At 41.1% G+C, this 18,998-nt stretch overlaps 1 protein-coding gene across 4 annotated transcripts in view; it reads right to left on the bottom strand.

Moving 5' to 3' along the window:
- The window catches only part of SEC14L1 (SEC14 like lipid binding 1), a 128,449-nt gene that overhangs the window by 44,215 nt on the left and 65,236 nt on the right, over positions 1 to 18,998 (bottom strand). For all 4 annotated transcript variants that reach the window (XM_033960773.1, XM_033960771.1, XM_033960772.1 and 1 more), the window contains 4 exons: positions 13,035 to 13,166; positions 7,712 to 7,840; positions 4,907 to 5,141; positions 806 to 915 (listed from right to left, as the gene is read on the bottom strand). In XM_033960773.1, coding sequence (XP_033816664.1) covers positions 806 to 915; positions 4,907 to 5,141; positions 7,712 to 7,840; positions 13,035 to 13,166 — 606 coding nt within the window. The remainder of the gene's footprint in view (positions 1 to 805; positions 916 to 4,906; positions 5,142 to 7,711; positions 7,841 to 13,034; positions 13,167 to 18,998) is intronic.

Below are 18,998 nucleotides of genomic sequence, written 5' to 3'. Positions count from 1 at the left end.
AATATTCCTAAGGGAACAAAGCAGGACTTGGAAAATCAATTGACAGAATTAGATATAACAGATATTCTTGAATCCTCACAATCTGAAACTTCTGTAAGGGCTACACTTCTTGTGATCTTTGTTCTTCATCTATTCTTTAGGACTGAGAATGTTGAATTTTAAGGTTCAAAAGTAGCTATATTTCCTGATGTTTCCAAATGGACGCAATTGCATCGTAAAAAATTTCTAATGTTACGTCAATCAGTATTGTGTTTAGGAGCTACCTTTCAGCTGCGCTTTCCATGTAAATGTTAATTTTGTATTAACTATCAAGCAAATAGATATGTTTTTATGAACCTAATCAATTACAATTTTTCCTGGAGGGTAAAGCGGCTTCCATAACCCCACAGATGCCTACTGATATCACCGTCCAGACTGTATAGTAACGATACAACCGATTTGCTCTGTATTTATGAGTAAACTGATATTAGGTTTAGGTTTTTTTTTTTTTTATATACCGCCTATCAAGGTTATCTAAGCGGTTTTACAATCAGGTACTCAAGCATTTTCCCTATCTGTCCCGGTGGGCTCACAATCTATCTAACGTCTCCTTTTTCTTTGAAAATCAACTACCCTTGACTATGCTTGATTCTCTCTCCTTAATTGTGGTCTACTATCATAGTAGTTGTACAAGTAATGAGTGTTATTATTTCCTAATTGGATATTGTTATTTTTCTTTATCAAAGATATTTTCTTTTGATGTTAAATAAAGGCAGCCTCTAAAAGCATTGAGAATTTGAATACATAGGAAAATAAAGCTACTTACTTTGCCCTTATGTGTCTCCTGGAGCCACTGTCGTAGTCTGATGAGACAGCTTTCCTGCAGTGGTGTTAGATCACCCAGATAGCGCTTGATGTAGTCTGCATCTAACTTATCTATAAAATATACAGTACAATCATAAATACTACAGATAGGATTGCTATCTTGTTTTTTTTTTTTTTCTTTCATCGTAGGCAGTGCAAGAAGAGCAACAGAGTTTAATGTCTGTTGCAGCAGTAATTCCTACTGGCTTTTTTTTCCCCAGCATAAGCACCTATCTTAAATAACTGCTGGTTAAAGGCAGCATTTTGTGTGGATTCACACTAATGGGTTATAGCAGCTGGTCAAATGCTACCTAAGAGGAGCTTCCAAAACTAGAATTCCAATGCTCCAGAATCTGGATGCCAAGAAAGCACAAGCCAGGACTGTGCTAGAAAAGAATGTACAACTCCTCAGGGGAAGTGGATGGATCCTATAAATCGTTGAAAAAGCATATCTTTGTACAGATACTGGTAAATAAAACAGAAAATGAACTCAAGGGATAAGAATAATCTTTCATAGAAAACAGCTGTGAACTCGAAGAGCTTACTGCTATATTCTAAAAGAGTAAAGGTAACAACTTCCTGAATTAAATATCCCTGCTATCCAGAAGTCTCTGTAGCAAAAGTTCAAGACACCTAAAAGTAAGATTCAAACTGCCTGTCAAAAGAAACTATGCCCTAAGTGCAGATATGCTGAAAAGGTAAAAACTTTACATCTTGGCTATACTGAAAAGTTCTCAACCCAACCAAGAAGAAAATGACGTGGATATGGTTCAATCAATGATCTGAAAAAATACCAAAATATAAAATTTTGTTTCTGCAAATTGACAACGAATTAAGAACTGCTATAGTGGCAAAATAATGCTCTGAATTTAGGACGTTGGTAGGTGGGCTGAGAACTTCGCAGTGAGGCCTTTGCATTACTAACACACAGAAGACAAGTTAGAGTCCAACTATCTTCACTGGTAATTTTCCTAGACTGCCTGCTGCTAAAATAACACTGCATTTAAAGTGTCCAAAAAGATGAACCACTACAAAACAGTTCCTTATTCTGGAAAATAACAAAAATCTTGGTATCACCTCTGAATGTTCCGTACCTTAAAATATGAAAATTGTGTTGTAGTTGGTATAGTGATATATTGCAAAAATCCTGGTAGAACACTACTTGACTAACCTGTTTATTAAAATATAAAATTTTGAGGGCAAGAATCCACTTTATCAGATGCACTCTTACCTTACACAATATTGAAGAATTTGCTCCATAAGAAAAAAAAATGAAAAAAATTAGAAAGCTTATTAATAAACAATTGTACAGAGTGACTACACCTTGAAAAATAAAAAAACAGTTGATGCAAATTGTTGGCAGTTGATAGCCACTTGGCAACCAGATTCAAAGCTTGACAAATGTGACCAGATTGTAATCACAAATGAGAATTCAGCAAAGTATTTACACTTGGAGAAACTTTGTTTCTATAATGCATGAATATGTAATGCACTGAAAATGTTTGGGAAACTTGAGTGCAGCATCAAATAACCAATCTGCTTTAAACCAATTAGCACTACCAGACAAGATTTTCAGATATTTTGAATCCAAATTTTAAACATTTTTATGATCGATTCTTTTACTGACAAGGTCATGTAAGGCGAGTCAGTCATAAGAGCAGCACGGTCTCTTGTGAGTTCTGAGCTCCAGATGTTTATGCTTCTTTAGTAATACCAAATAAGTTGTCAAAATGAAACTCTTGCAGCTGTTGTATGATTTCATAAGATGTTTAACCCACTTTCTTAGAAGTCATGTTTCTTCATCAAGTCAAGTCATTGAATAGTTAAAAAAAATTTTTTTTAGAAAGTTCCCGGATGCTAACAGACAATAGTTTGATAATGATTTCTGCTTATGAATGATTTTTTTTAAAATTTCTAATCCGCTTTAATTCTGTATTCCATTGCAAAGAAGTTTTACTGTTTTTTTGCTGCTCTTAACCCTTGTTTTTCCCTACCATCGATCAGATACCATTTAAATTTTACAGAACTAAAGTGAATGTGTATATTTATCTCTTGTTTCTACTATTTACACATTTTTCATGTGTTGATCTACCACTATAATGACTCAAAAATGTTTGACATTTGTTGCTTTGACCTTTTGCAGCCAGAGTTCGCTTTTGTTTAGTCACCTCAGTTGAAGCAGTGTTCAAAATAGCTGCTGTCATAGGATAGCCAGACAAGTTCAAGCAATAAAGATGAGAATACAGTGCATTTCACAGGTAAACAGGAAACCAGTATAGTTTTAGAAAAGCAAAAAGGCTAATATAGTAAAAATAAATAAATAATCTACATAAACTGTAAATTGGAATTCCTAGCTGCTTCAGCAGCCAAAGTTATGAACTGAACTGCAAACCAAGAATAGTGAAACAAATAAATCTCATCGAATGTATTCTTCCAGCATTTCCCAGGTTACAAGTGGAAAAAGCATACAGAGCATGGCCAATGAGATTCTTTCCAACCCCTTTGCATGTAAGACTGTGTGGGTACGTTTGTAGGTCTGTGCATTTGTGTTGATGTGTGTTATACATGCTTGCTTGTGTGCTCAAGAGGAGATGAGAGGGGAAGGCAATTTGAAAAATAAAACTCCTTATCAGTATGTTATAGGGTATGTATAGTGTAGTGTTGGAACTGTTTCTCCCATGGAAATGAACTGGGGCATTTTTGGGGAGGGGGGGTTAATTTTTCTGCTCTCTGCCACATGCAGAAATTTTACTTCTAAAGCACAGAAACTTCCACTTCCACATCACATCACATCACATCACATCCTCTCCTTTGATTAGAGCTGTCTTCCAGTCCTCTGCCTTCACACTGGTTGGCTCCTACTTACTAGTTAGTTAGGAAGGAAGCAGGCAAGGTAGACCCACTCACAAACTAGATGGGGGGTGAGGGAGGGGGAGAAGGTACTAGAGAAATACAGATAAAGGTTTCAAATGCAGAAAAATGCCCAGATATTATTACCCACTCTTCTACCTTCTGATCATTAATGTAAAATTCTGCTAATTTCTGAAAAAAGCCAGACCATTGGTAATCCAAATTTCCCGAGTCTTGAGAACTTCTCACAGGGCCTAAGTAGCTTAATCTGGCCCTATGATGGCATATAGAGATAACTGTGCATTAAGGGGTATTGAGTCAGTTGAGGGCAGTTTAGATTTTGGGGGATGGGCAGCAGGGAAGTTGGAGGAATAGTTTTTTGGTTATGTGGGGGCGGATGCAGGGGTTAGTTTTTGGGGACAAGGCAGTTTGCAGGGTGGTGAAGCAGTTTTTGAAAGGTGTAGTTTTTAGGGATGGGGCAGTCTGCACTGTGTAGCTGTTATGTGTATGTGGGGGGATAGTTTTAGGAAACAGGGCAGTTTGGAACAGCAGCAAATTGTACCTTTTATACTGCTTCTGAATCTAAATTTCAATGCTGGGGGATGGATGGTAGGCTAGCTCATTTCTCTGGAACCCCAGTCCATGTTTGTTCATTCTTGAACGCAATGTCTTTTTACTGTTCTTTTCCACATGCCAATTTCATCCCTTTCTATTAATTTTTCTATGCTACAGTAGTTGAACTCTTTCTCTCACAAAATATTGGTAGGCCATTATTTGGGGGAGCTTCTTTCTCTGGAACCCCACTATGGTTTGGTCCATTTTTGAACCTGCTGTGCTGTTTTACCAGTTTTCCCCTCATGCCATGTTTCACCTATTATGATAAATTTTCAGTTACTTTTCCCCCAGATATTTTCAACCCCTTTTAAATAATTATTTCCAACTTCCATTGGGTTGAAAAGAATAGTAACAGTTTTAAATAGTCAAATTTTTCTTTCAATCTATTCCAGCATAAAAAAAAACAAGCCTTGACAACGTGTTCATATGTATAAGAGCTTCTGCCATTGTAGTCTCAAGTAAAAAAAAGACTTTGGAGTTAAAAGCCTCAACATTTTCATTGACCAGACACAGGCCAGCTTTAGGATCACGTTTATGTTAGCTTATCACTATATGAACAATTCATTTCATTTAGCCAACAGCTTTTCAGAATCCGTACCATCTGGTGTTCCAGTTGTGGCCTCGGTTGGGCTGCCAGAAGCATTCACAATATCCTTACAGTTTATGCCTTCCTTGCTGGCTGTAACTGGGATGTTTAAAGCTGGGGACACAGGCCTTCCTGAGCTTGAAGCGCTAATCTCTGAAGAATGCGCAGTAGAAGGTGTCCAGCGCGGTAGGAAAGTTATACCTTCTTCTTCCATCTGCTTCAAGTAATACTCAATGATTTCTTTCCCCTGGAACAAATAAGTATTTTAGAGTGAGCTTGTGTTTAGTGCAACAGGGATCTGTAAAGATGACCTAAACAGAATACTGATGCAAAATGAAAACTAAGGAAGAATGTTTAAAGCAAATAAATAAATCTTAGCTCAACTTCAAAAGTATTTTAGACAGCATTTACAAGTGCTGCTTTAGAAATATGTACACATGCACAGATTTTCAAAAGTAGTACTACCAGCTATGAGGAAAAATTCATATTTCTGCTAAACAAAACAGCAGCTTTACCTTCCCTAATTCTATTAACTTGTGTGCATAACTTGATCAACAAGCTGCTAATTGGCATTAACAATAAATTATTGGTTATAATTGGTGTTAACTGCTGCCAAATGGCACTAATCAGCAGTTATGTGTGTAACTGTCCTGAATCAGGGTCAGATGCTCTGAAGTCTCCGATTGTCTATCGATCGTTGCTAAACTGGTTTGACTGGTTTAGTGACATAAGAACATAAGAATTGCCGCTGCTGGGTCAGACCGGTAGCCAATAATGCCCAGCAGTCCGCTCACACAGCGGCCCTCTAGTCAAAAGACCAGTGCCCTGACTGAGACTAGCCCTATCAGGATACGTTCTTGTTCAGCAGGAACTTGTCTAACTTTGTTTTGAATCCCTGGAGGATGTTTTCCCCTATTTGAATCCCTGGAGGGTGTTTTCCCCTATGACAGACTCCAGAAGAGCGTTCCAGTTTTCTACCACTCTCTGGGTGAAGAAGAACTTCCTTACATTTATACGGAATCTCTCCCCTTTCAATTTTAGAGAGTGCCCTCTCGTTCTCCCTACCTTGGAGAGGGTGAACAACCTGCCCTTATCTACTAAGTCTATCCCTTTCAGTACCTTGAATGTATCCATCATGTCCCCCTCAATCTCCTCTGTTCGAAGGAGAAAAGGCCCAGTTTCTCTTTCACTGTAAGGCAGCTCCTCCAATCCCTTAACCATCTTAGTCGCTCTTCTCTGGACTCTTTCGAGTAGTACCGTGTCCTTCTCCATGTACCGCGACCAGTGCTCTAGGTGAGGGCGCACCATGGCCCGGTACAGCGGCATGATAACCTTCTCTGATCTGTTCATGATCCCCTTCTTTATCATTCCTAGCATTCTGTTTGCCCTTTTTGCCGCCGCTGCACATTTGCCAACCCAATGAACAAATTGGCTCATCAGGTGGTTTTCTGTGCGATCGCTCATTCACTGATTTTGGCATGCAAATGAGGGTATTAATATTAAAAACAGCCATCCAACTGATGCTCTGATTGGCTTAGTCAAGCCAATCAGGGTCTTAGGCTCCTCCCTCTGTATGCCAACAGCAACTCGCATGGTCTTGGTGACCGTGTTTAATGCATCTAGCCCTCAGTATTCTATAAACTGTGCATGCAAAATCCAAGCACAAAAATGCAAAAAAAAAAGGGGGGGGGGATGAGACCTGAGAAGGACACATGTGGGTTGGGACATGTCAACACAAGTTATAGAATACAAAAAGTTATGTGTGAACATTCACGTTAGCCACTGAGCTATTGTAAGAGAAATGGCCTAGTAATAGATTGTGAGTCAGCCAGGACAGATAAAAATGCTTGAGTACCTGATTACTATTCAATGTATACTGTTTTGATATCTGTAAAGGCAGTACCATCAAATAAAAATAACCATAAGTGCTTTCATCTGCAGTTAGGCATGTTAACTGTGGACTTAAGTTGGTACTTTATAACACTTTATATTCAATGCACACGCAATTGCTAACATAGGATTCACACTAAGGGCTCCTTTTACGAGGCCGCGTTAGCGGCTTTAGCGCGTACGACATTTAATCATGTGCTACCCCTGCGCTAGCCGAAAAACTACCGCCTGCTCAAGAGGAGGCGGTAGTGGCTAGCATGTCCAGTGGTTTAGCGCGCGCTATTACGCACGTTAAACCCCTAACGCGCCTTTGTAAAAGGAGCCCTAAGTATGCATTATCCCAGTGCCTAGCTTTAGGTGATCTATAGAGGATTCTCCTTTAACATACAGTGCCTTTCTTGTTACTTTTTGAATATTTCTATAAGTTTTACAATGAAATTATAAAAAAAAGTTTTGTAGATCAGTAAAACAAACTTTTATTTTGATGTATTTTGAATTGTATATTTTAGACAGCATAATGTGAAAAACACACAACGGTGCAAAGCCTTTTATAAGAAATATGGGCTCCTTTTACAAAGCCATGGTGGTGATTCTCCCGTGGCAAATGCACTGAAGCCCACAGGAACTGAATGGGCTTCGAAGCATAAAGGGGCCCTATGAACTACAGATTTTCCTATGCTTTTTAAAGACTTTCACACTAAAGAAATGCATCAATGGATTCCCCCATTAGCCCTTTATATACAGTATATATCTTAGCTGCTTAGCGTTCTGATTTCTATTTGGGCTTGACTGTATTAAGTTTCAAAATTTATTTCAATAAATAGCAAGTAGACTTGTTTTGAAAATCACAGAACTAGCTCTCTCATAAATCTGTGCCTCAAAGTAAGATTATATATATCCTCAGATGTGGATCTTCTCTCATTTAACCTTTTTAATGTTGCTGGTATATTGCTTCATCGCAATCTTCTCTACTGTGCTTTCAAAGCCAAAGAAGGATTTGATATCCAGACTTGCAGACTGTTCAAAGCACGTCCAGTCTTCATTATCAGGGTGAACCTGCCAAGAGGGGAGAGGCAACACATTCACTATTTCATTTAGTTACCATCCAAATGTTGTAGAGTAATATAAAGAAATAAAACCAAAAACAAAAAACCCCCAAAGGAAATAAGGTGATATCTTCTTTATTGGACTAACTCAATGCATTTTATGATGAGCTTTTGAAGGTAACCCTTCTTCTTCAGATCAGAAATAAGCAAATGTTGACAAATATCAGTATATGGAAAGCATGAAAGTATTTCAGGGATAGGGAGGAAGGGAGGGCAGGAGACAGAAAGGTGGAAGAGCAGTTTTAAATGTCTCTATAGTGGGAAAGAAAGCCCAGATCTCTGTTTAGTCCTGTCTGGTAGGTGTCAAATTACCGTATCTCATTTTGATTTCATACATACATACATATATATATATATATATATATATATTCTTTTACAAGTTCAAAATACATCACTTGAAAGGAAATATAATAATCTAATAAAGATAAATAAGTAATATAATATACCAAACTAATGAATAAAGTCCACATCAGAGAGGGAGGAGATCAATCACTTCCAAGGGAAGTTGGATTTTAAGGAAAAAAAATAAGAATTTAACCAAATTACCAAGCACAGTTGGATTCATTTTGATTTTAAAGGTTTTATGTTCTTGGATTGTCTTAAAGTTCCCTTTTAGTATTCTCACCATAAAATCATTGGTGCAGTGGTCAGTTTTTCCAAAGTGTTGTCCGACAGAGGTGACATCCTGTTTGGTATTGCAATTCTTAATTTGGCATCTTTGTAGGATGATTCTGGTCTTTAGCATTTAGCTTGTTTCACCAATGTAACATGCCTCTTTGCACTTATACTACATTAAAAGATGAACATGTGAAGGATCCCTTTATGCTGAATGTTTTTGCCATATGAGTGACTGTGGGATCCTTTGAGATGTGCATGCAGTTTGTCACACCACAAGGTTGTGTGCCATTCTCTTCTTCATGGGTTTGTGTGGGGAGCTTGCTTTTTACCAATTTTTGTTTCAAATTAGATAGCTGACGGAAGGCCAGCACAGGTGGAGCTGGGAATATTTCTTTTAGTAATTTATCTTCCTAGAGTAATGGTTGTAGATCTCTTATAATTTCTTAGTTTTTCCAGCTCTGGATTGTATGTCACTATCAAGGGGATCCTGTCTATGGTTTTCTTGTTCTTATAGTGTAGTAAGTTTTCTTTGGGTGTTTTAAGGGATGAAGCAGTATTCTTGGAGACTATTTTAGATGTGGTGGTACTGTGTGGCTTGGATAATGGATTTTTTTATATGTGAAGGATGAAAGCTGCAATAGTGGAGGTAGCTGCATCTGTTTGTGAGCTTGCTAGAAAATAAGCATGGAACTATTTCACTGTAACCCATGTCAAAATATCACATTCACTCAGCTCTGTTAAGCTACGCTCCTGTTCCTAAATATGCTGTACAATGTCCCGCAAACTTTCTTGAGCTGTGGCACACTAAACGTAGTGGTCGCAGTTTGAGGCATCCAGAAGTGTGTGGACGTCACTGTGATGATTACATTACATTTACCTTGCGGTTCAGATGATTACTTTACCTTGCGGTTCAAGGCAGATTACAAAAGACGATATCTAGCAATTTCCAGGGGAGATAAAGAGTAGATCAAGTTGCTTTGGGGAAATGGGGAGGTGCTTAAGTCAATTTCAGGAAATTCTTGAAAAGTAGAGTCTTTATTTCTTTTCTGAACGTTTTGTAGTCTGGAATCGTTATCAGTAGATTGTGTTATGCACATGTGTAATGTCATCATGACAATGTCTGCACATGTGCAAAGGCCCTCCAGACGGACCCTGAGATGGCAGTGGGGGGTGCCAGTGCCGGCTAATTGCCTACAAGACATGCTTCTCACCACGAGGCAGTAAGCCGGCACCTCTCATCCTCCCCAGTGTGCCGTAGCACACCTGAAATCTCAGGAGGCACACAGTTTGTGATACACTGTTGTACAACATACTCCTACAAACCTTGTTTACCTCTTTCAGCACAATTCTTTGGGAGGAGAACATAAGAACATAAGAAGTTGCTTCCATTGGGTCAGACCGAGGTCCACCTCGCCCAGCGGTCCGCTCCCGCGGCGGCCCATCAGGTCCGCGACCTGTGAAGTGGTTTCTGACAACTTCTATAACCTACCTCAAGTTATATCTGTACCCCTCTATCCCCTTATCCTCCAGGAACATATCCAACCCCTCCTTGAACCCCTGTACAGTGTTCTGGCCTATCACATTCTCCGGAAGCGCGTTCCATGTGTCCACCACCCTCTGGGTAAAAAAGAACTTCCTAGCATTTGTTCTAAACCTGTCCCCTTTCAATTTCTCCGAGTGACCCCTAGTGCTTGTGGCTCCCCACAGTTTGAAGAATCTGTCCTTGTTCACTTTCTCTATGCCCTTAAGGATTTTGAAGGTTTCTATCATGTCCCCTCTAAGTCTCCTCTTCTCCAGGGAGAACAGCCCCAGCATTTTTAACTTGTCAGCGTATGAAAAATTTTCCATACCTTTTATCAGTTTAGTCGCCCTCCTCTGCACTCCCTCGAGTATCGCCATGTCCTTCTTGAGGTACGGCGACCAGTATTGAACACAGTACTCCAGGTGCGGGCGCACCATTGCGCGATACAGCGGCATGATGACTTCCTTCGTCCTGGTTGTGATACCCTTTTTGATGATGCCCAGCATTCTGTTTGCTTTCTTTAAGGCTGTCGCACATTGCGCCGATGGTTTCAGTGATGTGTCGACCATCACCCCCAGGTCCCTTTCATGGTTACTCACCCCTAGAAGTGTTCCCCCCATTTTGTAGCTGAACATCGGGTTCTTTTTCCCTACATGCATGACCTTGCATTTCTCTACGTTAAAACTCATTTGCCACTTTTTTGCCCAGTCTTCCAGTCTCGTTAGGTCCCTTTGCAGGTCTTCACAGTCTTCCGTGTTTCTAACCCTGCTGCAGAGTTTGGTGTCATCTGCAAATTTGATAACCTCACATTTTGTCCCTGCCTCCAGATCATTAATAAATCTATTGAACAGTAGAGGTCCCAGTACCGACCCCTGTGGAACTCCGCTCGTGACCCATTGCCAGTCTGAGTATTGGCCTTTTACTCCAACCCTCTGTTTCCTGCCTGCCAACCAGTGTTTGATCCATCGGTAGATATCCCCTTGCACCCCGTGGTTCCACAGCTTTTTAAGTAGCCGTTCGTGAGGTACCTTGTCGAAGGCTTTTTGGAAGTCAAGGTAAATGATGTCTATGGATTCCCCCTTATCCATCTGGCTGTTTATTCCCTCAAAGAAGTACAGCAAGTTCGTGAGGCATGACCTTCTCTTGCAGAAGCCATGCTGGCTCGCCTTCAGCTGTCCATTGTTTTCTATGTGTTCGCAGATTGTGTCCTTTACCATTGCTTCCATCATCTTCCCTGGAACCGAGGTCAAACTCACAGGCCTGTAGTTTCCCGGGTCACCCCTTGATCCCTTCTTAAAGATGGGCGTGACATTTGCTATTTTCCAGTCCTCTGGGATCTCCCCAGGTTTTAGGGAGAGGTTACATATTTGGCGAAGTGTCTCTGCTATTTCGTTTCTCAGTTCTTTTAGTACCCTTGGGTGGATGCCGTCCGGGCCTGGTGATTTGTCGCTCTTTAGTCTGTCTATCTGTCTGAGGACATCCTCTTTGCTTACCTTTAGTTGTACCAGCCTTTCATCGTGTTCTCCATTTATAATCACCTCGGGTGAAGACTGACGAGAAGAATTTGTTTAACCTGTCAGCTATCTCTTTTTCCTCCTTTATCGCTCCTTTCCTGTCTCCGTCGTCCAGTGGTCCCACTTCCTCTCTGGCTGGTTGTTTCCCTTTCACATACCTGAAGAAGGGTTTGAAGTTTCTTGCTTCTCCTGCCAGTCTTTCTTCATATTCTCTCTTTGCTTTCTTGACCTCTCGATGACATTCTTTCTGGTGTCTTTTGTGCTCTTCACAGGCTACCATTAAGTTGGGCTATTTTACCACAAGTTGTGCTATTTGAGCACAGGTTCTCATTGCATACAGTGGGACCCTGTGCTAAAATAGCACGACCTGAGGTACAATAACCCATCTTTAAAGGTAGCCTGTGTTGATAACTTCCCCCTTAAATGGCAAACAGGTGTTCTGAACATGAGCAGCAATCAATATTTTACAGAACATGTGTGAGTTTTTAAGTTTTTGTGTTGCTATGCTGGATTCCGAGTGCCAAATAATTTTATATCCTTGTGACTCTCTTTACCTTCATAAACAAAATACTATTCAGTCTCTTCTACTTGAGAGGAAATTCTGAACATAATGGGTAACGAAGACTTGTTTGGAGATGGCTACATTCATATTTCTGAAGTACCTAGGTTTCAAATGCCCTCTTTTTATATAAATATGTTTTGATTTTGAAACACCAGAAGTGCTCAAACAGATTATGAGACCCTATGTCAGTGGGCACAAATGACAATACGGCTATACTGTGTACTTCTATACATTCTTATACCTATTTTACAAAAGGCATCATATACAGCAGAGCCTTTTGTAAAATAAATGGGGGAATTGAGCCCATTAGTTTAGCATGGCATTGATCATTAAAAACAAAACCACAAGAGACTAGTCCTGCCTTAACATACAATTACAATCTAAAATTATTTTTAATAATTCTTTAATATGTTATTCAATCAGTGCATAAGATATCATTTCTAACTTGTTTTTCTAAAAAGGCTACTCCCAGAAATCTGCAGATGAGCATATTAAAATTATAAATGATGTACTACTGGGTCAGCAGAGGTTGTAGGTGAATCCTGGGTCAAGTCTTTCATTTCTTAGGCCATCTGGGCACATTGCAGAGGCAGAATTCATGGCCCTAGGGGCATTCTCAGTTATCTCACAATAGCGTATCATAAGAACCACAATGGAAGCCTATGGTGCCTGACCAAGATCGGTCACTCCAGTAACAAGAGCTAAGTGAGATGGAAAGGAAAAAAAATCACAGGTAGCTGCAAATGACAGCTCAAAATATCAGATTCTAGCACCAAAAGAGCAAGGAAGAAAGTGTGATTACAATAAAAACCTTGCTATAACAAGCTAAAGGCAGATGTCCCAAAGTAAACAAGTAGATTCTTTACATACAAATATAAAAATTAAATGAAAAGATGGTATAAAATATGACATAATTAGTAATACTCACCGAATAGCAGCAGTGCTCAGTGATAACAACCCTGTTTGAGAAGGTGTCATTACGAGCATCTATATGTAAAGTCCGTTCTCGTCTGTTCAAGGAATTCTTCTGGATGAAGTAAACAAAATCTACTCCTGCAATCTGATAAATTAATCCTATCAATTTTGATTCCATAAGTAAGTTTCAAAGAGCTAATATACTAAGGCTTTTTTTTATTGTTTACTGTCTCAGGAAAAAGACCTAAAAGAGCTAAACGTATTATCTAAATATTTCAAAAAGTATTCACTGATCAGATTTACCCAAGTGCCAATGCTAACACTAAAATAGCGCAGGATTCTAACAACTTTAAAGCAAACATTCAAAAATGTAAGTTTACATGCCAAGTGAGCTTATCCATTTTACAAGCCTTGTGATACAAATGGTTTTCTTGTAAATTTTTAGGGTGCCAAAACTGATGAATTACCCACCCTAAAAATGTGAAAGGACGTAATTCAACTATAGTGCAGAAGCAAAAGAGGAGATAAAGCATAGTTACTCACCTGTAGCAGGTGTTATCCAAGGACAGCAGGCAGATATTCTCATTTGTGGGTGATGTCATCCACGGAACCCAGCACAGTCAAAAAGTGTACTACTATTTTAAATCTTTAGGACCACGTGTGTGCTAGAGTCTTCCCGCCCAACATCAGCTTGCAGAGCCTTCAGTTCAGTAAGGAGGGAAGGTTGTGAGAATATCTATCTGCTGTCCTTGGATAATAGCTGCTACAGGTGAGTAACTATACTTTATCTGAGGACAAGCAGACAGTATATTCTTACATATGGGCCTCCCTAGCTGCCAGGATCATGAATCTGAGAAGAGAGTTATTGATAACTACCTTGAGCCTGGCAAAACCAATTGGGTTGGAGGGAAGTTGGCATCTGAGTGGAGAATAAATTTGTAGAACTGCTTGTCCGAACTGACTATCCCATCTGGAATGATTCTCTAAAACAATAGTGGGATGTGAAGGTATGAATGGAGGACCTGGTGCCTGCTTTACAGATGTTCCCAATGGGAGTGGAACATGGATGAGCTACTAAAATCATTGCTTGATCTTTATGTGCAATGACATGGTCTTGAAGCGTCAGCCCAGTCCAAGCATAGCAAAATGAGATACAGTCTGCTAGCCTTGTGCAGATGGTTCTCTTGGTGACAGGAGCTCCAAGTTTGTTTGGATCAAAGAGCAGGAACAGCTGAGTGGAAGTTATGTGAGGTTTGGTTCAATCCAAGTAATAAGTAAGAGCACATTTACAGTCCAACATATGGAGTGCTGCTTCACCAGGGTGGGAATGTGGTTTGGGAAATAAGGCAGGGAGGACTATAGACTGGTTCAAATGAAATTCTAGGATAACTTTCAGTAGGAACTTTGGTTGAGCATGAAGAACTCCCTGTTGTGGTAGAATGTTGTATAGGATGGATCAGATACTAGTGCTTGAAAGCTCAATGACTTGGCATGCAAACTAAGAGAGATGAGGAAGACTACTTTCCAAGTAAGGTACTTGAGAGATGACATCGAAAGTGACTCAAAGAGGGACTTCATTAGAGTGGAAAGTACAACATGAAGATCCAAGGCATACAGGTGGAGGCTTGAGAAGTGGTTAGGTATGGTAAAGACCTTTCATGATTCTGGAAACTAAAGGATATACAGATAACGGTTTCTTGTCTAGTGGGGTATGAAAAGCACTAATAGCAACGAGATGAACTCTGACTGAAGTAGTTTTGAGACCAGAGTTAGAAAGGTGCAGGAGATAATCTAGAACAGATGTAAGAGGACAAGTGATCGAGTCTAGTGAGTGGAGATTACACCAAACTGTGAAGTGAGCCCACCTATGGAAGGTTTTCTAGAAGCCTCAATGATAGCTGACACTGGTGCAGATAGTGTGGAAGCATCTAGTCGGTGGGAGAGAGATACCATGTTGTGAGAGCTAAATGAGTGAAGACTGGAATGAAGGAGCCAACCCTTGCTCTGTGTAAGCAATGTTGGAGAGATCTGAAGTGTGATGGGTCCCTTTAAGCTGAGTTGTAACAGAAAAGGGAACCACGGTTGATGTAGTCACCGAGGTGCTATGAGAATCATGGTGGCCTGTTCTTGGTGAAGTTTAAGTAGAGTCCTGCCAACTAGAGGAACTGGAGAGAAAGCATAAAAAAAAAACAAAAAACAAAAAAAATACTTACCCCTCCCCCCAGTCAAGCAAGAAGGCACGACCTCAGACGATCTGGAGTGTACATTCTAGATTTCTAGATCAGAAGGTTGGAAGCTTATGGTTGTAGGGGGATGCAAAAAGGTCCATTTCTGCGGTTCTTCAATGTGAGAATATCTGACGCAATATGAATGAGTTGCGTGACCATTCTTGAGGTTGTAAGAGTCTGCTCAGTTTGTCCATAAGATGTTTTGCTTCCACACTAGGTAAACTGCTTATAAAAATATGTTGTGAGGGATTGCCCAGGACCAGATTTGGATAGCTTCTGCATGAAGTTCTGTTTCCATATTTATTGCGTTCTTGCCCCATCTGTCTGATAAATTTAGTGAATGACAGACTTTCTGATGAGGACCTTCTACGAGGAGGTGGAGGACAAGGATCTGAAGGTATGCCATGGGACTCCTCTGCAGATAAGTCAGAATAATCAGAAGAAGAGCAATGACACAAGTTTGAATCATAAGCTTTGATGTCAGGTCATGCAGTTTGAGAATGTTGAGGCAAGTGTCGGGGAGTGTAGAGATGAATGTTGAGGAGAGCATTAATGCGAACATCGAAAGGCGTGTCGAGAACGTAACAAAGAACTGTGATCTCTGGAAGTTGAGGCATGTTTTATTGTTCGAGATCCTCAACGGTTTCATGTCTGAGATTGGTCCGTTGATGAAGCCTTTGGTAGTTGCTCGGAATGGGCTGAGACTGGGGGAGCTGAAGCAGGTATCTGCACTGAGTGCATCTGCAGTATCCCAGCTAGCTCTCTCTGCAACAGCTCTCTCTGCTCCTGCACAGTTAGCGCTGGTACAGATGTTGACAAGGGTACAGTAGGCACAGGCTGCATTTGATGTCGAGGTTTTGGGAACCTTGATGTTGAGGCACACCTCAGAGTAGACACCAACTGTAGTGATGGTGATCTGGCATCAATGCGTCGACATTTAGAGTGTATCGACAGAGAAGATGCCTGAGACTATGCCAATGCATGCTTGGAGGGGGAAATGTATTTATGCATATTAGTTTTCTTCAAAGGTTCCCCCAAGGAAGGTATCACTGATGATGAAGAGGTGGAACAGGTCACTGATGCTGTCCATGACTGTGTCGATGCTGAACTGGTTCGAAGTAGAGCAGTCTCTCCAGCCATAGTAGATGTACACAAAGTTGACCTGAAAAGTTTCTCATATTGCAACTTCCTAGCTTTAAGTGACCTTTTCTGCAACTGAGAGCAGAGCGTGCAAGATATGTCTCAGTGGTCAGAACCTAGGCACTGGACACACCAGTTATGTGGGTCTGTACCTGAAATGGTCCTGTGGCACAGAGTACACCATTTGAAGCCATTAGGAGCTTTGGACATTGATGGAAAAACCGCCAACATGAGGTCAAGAAGATGGTAACCTGGAAAAATGTTTTCGCTCTCAGCTTGAAAAGAGGCTGAAAAGTGCCCAAAGATCCAAAACAAAAAGTTGGTAAAAAAAACCCAAAACAAACAAAAAAAAAATACCACCAAAATTTTTAAACCAAATGGTAGAAAAAGAATTTAAATACAAAAATATGACTAAAATGAAGGAAAAATTTGAAACAAGGCGGCACAAAAAAGTACAAGTTTGATGCGTTTAGAGAAACTCTAAGAACAGTTTCTCAGCACAGAAAACTGATGATCCCGCGTGCCAATGTTGGGTGGGAAGGCACCAACATGCATGCAGTATGGGTGGTCTTAAAGATTTAATGTGACAGTACATTTTTTGACTATCTGTGCTGGGTTCAGTAGATGACGTCACCCACATGTGAGAATATACTGCCTGTTTGTCCTCAGATAAGTGATGTTACTGAAAGTCCCTTCTAATTAGTCACGAGTGCTTTGATGTTAGTATCTCTCTCAGAATCAATGACCAAACTAGATGATCTATTGAGCACCTTGACTTCATTTAAGAAACATGCCTCTTACACAGGGAAAGGAATGAACAGAAAAGTGTCTCCTTCTACAAACTTTTTTTTTAATGGACTCTCCCTTGAAACTGCTCTATAAAATAACATTTTTGAAAATGGTTTGTTAAACACCATGGGAGATTTTACAGAGCCTTTTAATTAAGCTCCAATAAGTTGATTAGAACAGCTACGCAGAAAGGGGCTGAGAAGAGGCATGGCCACCAGTGATAGCTAGCACATAGGTTACTTATGATCACTTTCATGACTGTTGGTAGCACAGGTACTTACCAATATCTCAAAAGGTCATGTTAAATGAAGCTGTGTTACCAGCAGTGCAGCCACAGCCCTACAGGGGAGGACCTTGAACTCCCCTCGACAGAAAAACCATTACCAGATCTGGTCCTCCAAAAGAAACACCCCCAATCTGAGCTCACTTTGCTCTGATGCCACAAATTACAATTCCACTACCACCCCCCCTCCACTTGACTCCAACCCAACCCTTTTGGCCTCTTCCACCCATCCTCTAGCCCTGTGGACTTAACTAGGGATGTCCCTGGTCATTTAGTGAATTAAGATGGGCGTGGAATGCTCTAGCACAGGGATCTCAAAGTCCCTCCTTGAGAGCCGCAATCCAGTTGGGTTTTTAGAATTTCCCCAATGAATATGCATTGAAAGCAGTGCATGCACATAGATCTCATGCATATTCATTGGGGAAATCCTGAAAACCCGACTGGATTGCGGCCCTCAAGGAGGGACTTTGAGACCCCTGCTCTAGCAGTAGTCTTGTGGTACTTCCACTGGGGGAGCGGTCAGCCTTCCCATTCCACTAGATGACTGGTTGATAAGATCTGGAGGTTGGGGGCGGAGGCATAGTAAGGGTGAGTGGCACCCCTCTCCCTCCTGCTGTATGCACGCCCCCTTCCCTTTTTAACTTCTCTGGCATGAGCAACATGCCCACGTCAGTGTCGGCTCGCCCTTTGATGTCACTTCCTGGGCACAAGTCCCAGAAGTCACCATTAGAGAGAGTGCCGATGTGGGCAGCAGGCAGCAACCTCCTGCCGGGGAAGTAAAAAAGGTACGAGGGAAGGCAAGGGGTGTGTGTAGCAATGGGGGAGAGGGAGGAGGTGGAGGGGTGCCGTGCCATTAGGAAGACTGTCCCCTCTTACTATGCCATTGGGTGGAAGAGGGGGAGTTGGGTTGGGTTGAACTGCTGTTGGCATTTATGTAGTTGCTCATCTGTGATGAGATCATGTTACATGCTTAGGCAGATAACACAGATAAACCTGCACTGTCTACCTAGGCCCCTCCATTAAGGGCTAGATTCAGTAAGGCCATTGATTGGATCCAATCCGTGAGCGATTCAATCTAATCCGTGGCTGGGGGGCTGATTCACAAATCGCCCTCATGCACATGAGGGTTATTGGAATTACGCTCCCAACCAACCACAAGGATCGCTCTCCAGCAATCCCGATGCATCCGCAGACCATCTGCAGTGTCTGACTGTAGCTCTCTTGTGTTTGGTCCTGTTCCCTTGTGCGGAGGCTGCTTGATGTTCTGATATGTGGAGAGCAGAGTGATTAGATCATAAATAAAGGTACACTATACAGAGCAGGGCAGCGATCAGGGCAGAGAGCAGGAGATTTGGGGCAGACAGCAGGAGAGAACAGGAGATGCAGTCAGAAAGGACTGGTCCCCAGCAGTCGCTTGTTTCTTGATTGGCCAGCCCAGTTGGTGTTCCAGTTTTTTGTTAGTGAATTGCTGCCTGTCTACTTTACATGCCATTTCCCCTCATTTGCATGCGTGGATCAGATCGGGGGATGATCGGCA

The sequence above is a fragment of the Geotrypetes seraphini genome, chromosome 10, assembly GCF_902459505.1.
Source record: "Geotrypetes seraphini chromosome 10, aGeoSer1.1, whole genome shotgun sequence".
Lineage (NCBI taxonomy): Eukaryota > Metazoa > Chordata > Amphibia > Gymnophiona > Dermophiidae > Geotrypetes > Geotrypetes seraphini.
Note: the sequence above shows the minus strand (reverse complement) of the source record. Positions and strands in the feature narration are given on the sequence as shown.